Source organism: Tetrao urogallus (genome assembly GCF_951394365.1).
Source record: "Tetrao urogallus genome assembly, chromosome: 27".
Lineage (NCBI taxonomy): Eukaryota > Metazoa > Chordata > Aves > Galliformes > Phasianidae > Tetrao > Tetrao urogallus.
In genome coordinates this window covers 4,286,773-4,293,413 of record NC_136840.1, presented here as the reverse complement: position 1 = coordinate 4,293,413, position 6,641 = coordinate 4,286,773, and the positions used below count along the sequence as shown (strand labels likewise).

The window sequence follows — 6,641 nt, the reverse complement described above, 5'->3', positions numbered from 1 at the left end:
TATTAATCTAATTCTATTAACTGGAGTTGAGGCCATTTGCAAGAGTGATGGGTCTTGAAGAAGAAAGATATGATAGATATTGAAGAAGATACAGAATATCTGTGAAGGAAGAAAGTTGCAGGGATGAAGCAACAAATACCTGGATATGCTTAACCACAAGGGAAAAGAAGGATTTGCAAAAATCAGCAGATCAGTTTAGATTTGCTCTTTGGGTAAAGCCCTCAGTATTTGCAAAGAGAAACTCTCCAACAACTAAATCAAGAATTACAAGTTCTTACCTGCTAAGTATATAAGATATGAAAGGAAGTGAAGATTTTCTTTACTCTTTCTGTTTCTGACTGCTTGTATGGCACACAGCACTGAGCACCAGCACTCAACCTGTGCTAATGTTCTGATCGCACTAAAGGAATTATTCTTTGTCCTTGGTGCAAAATTCGTAGATTTCAGTAGAAGCTCTATCGAATTTACGTTTCCTCTATATCTGCATGGATGGAATTGTTCATACACGCTGAAGGAGGCAGAAAGAGCAGTTCCTCTCCAAGGAGAAACTTGTCCTATCTTCTCATGTCCTAGAGCAGAATGTTTACAAAAAGCTCATTAAGGGAAAGGGGATTGCAAGATAGCAACAAATCTGGTGAACAGCTTACACTACACGAGATAAGAGAGGCAAGGCGACCATAGAAGAGAGCAAGCCCTATCCAATTACTGAGACCTGGCTTTGGGGAGGGGGAAGGGAGAGAGGACGGATCACAAGTTTCAATCCAAACTTGTCATCTCTCTGTGACACAAGGGGATAAAACCGCCACTTAGCCCACACGAGAGCTAGAGCTTGTTGAGTGCGGTCAGAGGCCGGAGCGAAGCCATGGATTCCATAGTCCTCCAGCTGTGGGCTGGCCTCTGCCTCTTGGTTCACCTTGCCTCTTGCAGTCCCATCCTGAGCTTGGAGCACTCTTCCTTGGAGGAAGGCGAGCCTCTTTTCGATGAATTCCTGTCCGAGCAGGATGGCGTTGATTTCAACACATTGCTTCAGAATATGAAGAACGAGTTCCTGAAGACGTTGAACCTCTCCGACATTCCTCTGCACGAATCGGCCAAAGTGGACCCACCAGAGTACATGCTAGAGCTGTACAACAAGTTTGCCACTGACAGGACATCTATGCCGTCTGCAAATATCATTAGGAGCTTCAAAAATGAAGGTAAGATACGTGCATCTCTAGAAATGGTCACCTGGTAGTCAACGTGATGTATACACGTATATAGTCAAGTAGGCATTGAGCACACAATAGGGAGTAAAGGCCTTTCAGTGAGTGCCATTAGCAACAGACAATTAATACTGCTTGTACTAATGTCACTTGCTATGAGATGGATCCCTTGTCCTTTGCTTTTGAGATTGCAAGTTTTCAGCGAAATATGACATTCCTCTACTGTTGAAGAGTGTAATTTGAGTGCACTGTTTTCACTGTCCCCAGAATGACACTTGTTTGTTATTATCTGTCTGATTTTCAAATGGAAACTCATAGTATTATTTGAATTTAAGGCAAGAAATCATTTTACATATTGTTCAACGTTGCAGTATTTTCTGATTGTGAGTGAAACAAAATGTGGGTTTCTGTTAATACCCTCCCACTTTTGATCCCCGTGGGATTTGTAACATTTTCTTCCTTTGATATCTGAGCACGGTCTAGACAATAAGTAGAATTTTGTATCACACTTAACTTTTCTTTTTGAGAAATAGGATATTTCATGTTAAAAATTATATTAGAAAAAGGAAGCTTATTCATGACCTTACATAGTTCCCTATGTTTCTGTTTCAACATTTCCCCTCATTTCAGCAAAGACAAGATAAGTTTCAGTGATAACATTCAACAGTTTCTTAACAGTCATTTGCACCAATGTGGGATTTATGTTAGAAATGTTTTTCAACCAATGGTTTTCAAATACCAGCCATTCCACTTGGCAAGTACAAGTGCTTCCATTCTTTTTAGCTCTTTAGAGATACGTGCAACTATTAAATCGCTGCAAGACTTCTCCATGCTACCCTACGTAATGTAGAACAGCCATTATGCATTTTTATCACTCTGCTCAATCCTGCCAGGCCTGGATACTCTTTACTGGCAACGTGTTTCTGGTTTGTGATTTAAATCTCCTTTACATATCCTTTCCTCCAGAGTGGGAGAATTTATTGAATGGTTGATGGCAAACCAGCTAGACCATGGGTGAACAGTTACTCATTTCAATATAAATGCAGACGTATGCAGGAATGCCTGTTGTTCTTTTCTCACTGTGCACTGTGCAGGAGAAATGAACACAGTGAAATTTGTCGAGTAAAACATGCCAACCAATACAACACAGTGTGGTTTAGTGACGTAAATCTGGAATCATTCCACTGGCAAAACGAGCAAAAATGGAACAAACAGAGCTTTTTGCCAGGGTTCACAGCTCTGTGCCCTTCTGTGTGATGTTCCATCTCTTCTTCATCACTGCAAAAATTCTGTAGTGAGATAGGGCAAATTTGGTGTAACTTTCCATCATTTAGGTTTTCCTCTCAGCTCTGCTGATCCCAAACAGCAGGATGCAAAGTGGGACTACTGATGTTAACACAGCTTCACAAGCACATGGTTATACAATTGTTTGGGTTTTCTTTATATCTTTAAAATCCATGAAATGAAGAATCAGCCATTTCATGCCAAAATCACTCTTTTTTAATATAGAAATTAATTAGATGTAACCTTCAAGGCAGTAGAAACAGACTTTTTTTTGCTCACCTGAAAATTGGTGGTAATGGTAGTTTCATTGCTATTCATTAAGCCCTTTATTAAATTTGTAATTGCTATAAAGATATTATAGAAATGTAACATGAGGCACAGCTGGAACTAAGTCTGAGTATAATGCTGTATTGCGAACAGAACTGCAGTGCTCTATCAGTGAATGTCCTCAGGAAATTTCTATTTTCCTATGGATTTCAGATCACCCTTCCTGACCCTGCCAGGGATGTACTGGTGGCAGAAAGTTATCTCAGCTTATGGACTTTGTAGTTGAAGTGCAAAGTCACATCTTGACTTAGAAATGAACACTTTTCTTGCCCTGTTAGTGCTGACCCAGCTTGTCACATATCGCAAAGCCGTGGTGTAGTGATTGCCTCGTGCCTGTTTTCTCAGTGGCCAGGTGATATTTCTCCACTCTCACAGAATTCTCACGGTTGGCATCTCACAGAATCATTAAGGTTGGACAAGACCACTCAGATCACAGATCATGGTTAAGCATGGTTAAGCTTGAATAGCAGTGTTTTTCACCTCTCAGCATTCCTATGCTGATGCTGTGAGGAATATAATCAGCTCCCATCTTTTCAATTGATGGGTAGGGAGATGCAAGGTCCTTATTTTTTAATTCATGAACTGATGGAATTGCTAAAGCAGAAAAAAATAGAAAAAAGAAGAAAGGCAGGCGCCTCAAAACCTACTTCATGGCCATAGGAAAATTCGTGTGCTTAAGTGAGCTGCTTGCTTAAGTGCATGGATGGAGTTTGGCCAATGCTTGCAGTTTTATCAGTGTCCTTTTTCTACAAAGATATCAAAATTGGAGGAGTCAGAGATGAAGATAGCAACAGGTCCCAAGCAGTTTGCTTCTGCAGAAAGTTTACATGTAGTCTCTATGTCTGTCTTCTAAGTTACAAGTAGACAGCGTAGTAATTCAGTAACAAATATACAATCATTAGGATTGTAAGATTCCTACATTGCATGAAGAAATGCATACTGCTATGTATAAACAAGCAACGCAGGCAGGACAGACAGCCTGAATGACTAGCAGATACTGTGTGCTTCTTCTATGTTTTATTAACCAAAGCTGCCAAAAATGCCTGAGTACAGCTGTCTGACTGCTCGCTTGAAACTCACTGGCTCTGTGGCAGCATTCCTATTGACTGATGGTTCACATTGGATGTTCACTGCCTGCTCTTCCTAACCTGGAGCCTTTACAGCTTCTCAGGCAACTTTTCCTTCTATCATGCTTGGTGCTCTGCATTGCTGAGGATATTTCAGCAGAAGGAAATACTTGCTAGCACGAAAACACACAGCAGACACAGATAGAGACTGTTGTTCTTGCATATGCAGCCAATGTGTCATCTATCTCATGTTCACTCCAGTGCTATATCTTTCTTCCCTTCCTTTGCTACACTGACTGTTTTTGTCTCACTTTTTTATAATTACCGAGAAGCTATTTCATTTTGGTATTAGACCATGCATTTTTAACAGGTAGTCCTTCCAGGTGACTAGGAAGCCCTTGAAGCCATGAAAGTAGTAAGAAAACCCTTAAGTCCAGATTTATAGTCTTTATCTTATATGGGATCTCACTGTCCTCAGATATCTATAATAAAGCTGTGGGCTTTTTTTCCAAGGACAATGGAGAAAACACTCTCCTGAAACTGTTGGACTGAAACCATGCAGTGCAAAACATGTCAGGTGAAACTCAGTGCATGTGTTATTGGATATATTGACCATTCTAAAATACCTGATTTTTGTTATTTCCAGACCTTGCTTCCCACCCTGTTGGTGTCATAGGAGTTCGGAAATATCCCCTTCTGTTCAATGTCTCCATCCCTCATCATGAAGAAATCACCATGGCGGAGCTGAGGCTCTACACCTTGGTGGAGAGGGACCAAATGCTTTATGATGGGCTCGACCGAAAGGTCACTATTTTTGAAGTGCTGGAAAATGACCATATGGGGGTAGGAGAAGAAAGAAAGATCATGGCACTGGCATCCAGACAGATCTATGGCACGAGCAGCGAGTGGGAGAGCTTCGAGGTGACCGAAGCCATCAGGCGTTGGCGAAGGGCAGGGCTGACCACGCACCGGCTGGAGGTTCACATTGAGGGCAGGGAAGGGGAGGAGCAGAATGGAGAGGGGAAACTCGATATCGACATCAACTCTGAGGCTAAGCACGTGCCCCTGTTGATTGTGTTCTCTGATGACCAAAGCAACGATAAGAAAGAGGAGAAGCAAGAGCTGAACGAAATGATAGACCATGAGCAGCTCCTGGACTTGGAGAACCTGGAGGTTGGCAATTTCCATGGACACCCTGGTGAGGAGGCTCTGCTCCAGATGCGTTCCAACATCATTTATGACTCCACTGCTCGAATCCGAAGGAACGCAAAAGGCAACTACTGCAAAAAGACTCCACTCTACATAGATTTCAAGGAGATTGGCTGGGATTCCTGGATCATCGCTCCAGCAGGATATGAAGCTTATGAGTGCCATGGAGTATGCGCCTACCCCTTAACAGAGCACGTCACCCCAACAAAACATGCCATTGTCCAGACTTTGGTTCACTTGAAGAATCCCCAGAAAGCCTCCAAGGCCTGCTGCGTGCCCACCAAACTCGATCCTATCTCAATTCTCTACATGGATGCAGGGGTGGTCACCTACAAGTTCAAATACGAAGGCATGGTGGTATCAGAGTGTGGCTGCAGATAGTAGCAGGGAACACATGCACAGGGGAGTGCACAAGGGAAGTATTTAATGATTCAGTCTGTAAATTTGTACATTTCGGATTTCCTATTTAATAAGGTTATTTAATGAGGCATGTACAGATAATTGTATGTTTCCTGTCACGGGGAATGGGCAAGTCATATGACCGTAGGGAATGTATATTTTGTTCTGTTGCTTGCTTCTTGCTATTCTGTTCAAATTATGACTGTCTTTCTTCATATCTGAGCATAGAGCAGATCACTGGATTGTTTGGGTGGGCTCTTCATGCCAGAAGGGGCACATTCAAATTCACAGGAATAAAGGCATCTTTTTGTGCCTTGTAAAATGGTGATTGGCATCTGTAGGGATTTCCAGAGCGACTAAAGCTATGGGCAATACATGCCTAGATTGTTTAGTTGCAGTGTAAAATCTTTAGAAAGATCTTTACATGCTCAGATATTTCTTTGAAAATTTATCTCTGTAGCTCTGAAATCCCAACAAAAGGTTTAGAACGATACCAGTTTATACCAGCTTAGAAACTGGTCCCCCCAGCCAGTCCAGTAAGCTATGTCCCATACATCCACACTGCCCAATTCAAATGGCTGAATAGCATTGCATTTAGTCTGCATAGAAATAGACAGAAAAGGAAACCCCATTGTGCCAGCTAGATAGAGAGGATCTTTTCTTTGTGTATGTGCTGAAGTTGTCAATTCATAAAGGTACTGCCCCCCCTTAAATGCTATATGATGGAGTCACATGCCAATGTTTCCGCCACTCTTCTGCAACAAATCGCAGTGATAAGAAGGTGTCGGAGCTGAGAAACAATAGACCCGTCACTTTATTTATACTAAGCTGCAAATTTGTCAGATTCTTGGGAAAGTGTAAGTGACGCTGAGTCTTTAGCCTGTACCAGAGCCTACTGTACTGTCCCTGCATCTGTTTTACACTTTTAAGGGAAAGTTATCTTCACTGGAAGTGATAAGGGCCTTTGAAAGAATCACTCTAACACTTCATGGGAATGAACACAAAAGACTTTATCATGCACCAACTAAAACCAGTCTCACCTATTTTCACACATACTCTTCTGTGCTTCCCATAATTTATTGATCTATTTATTGACTGCCTGCCTTTGTAATATAATGTAGAATACAGAACGTTTTATTTTTGTGCTTGTATG

General features: G+C 41.7%; 1 protein-coding gene across 1 annotated transcript; it reads left to right on the top strand.

Moving 5' to 3' along the window:
- Positions 1–862: 862 nt before the first annotated feature.
- On the top strand, positions 863–5,470 carry BMP10 (bone morphogenetic protein 10; the record flags this gene model as incomplete). Its single annotated transcript, XM_079547464.1, has 2 exons — positions 863–1,196; positions 4,527–5,470. The coding sequence occupies 2 exons, from the start codon at positions 863–865 to the stop codon at positions 5,468–5,470; spliced, it is 1,278 nt and encodes a 425-aa protein (XP_079403590.1).
- Positions 5,471–6,641: the final 1,171 nt, after the last annotated feature.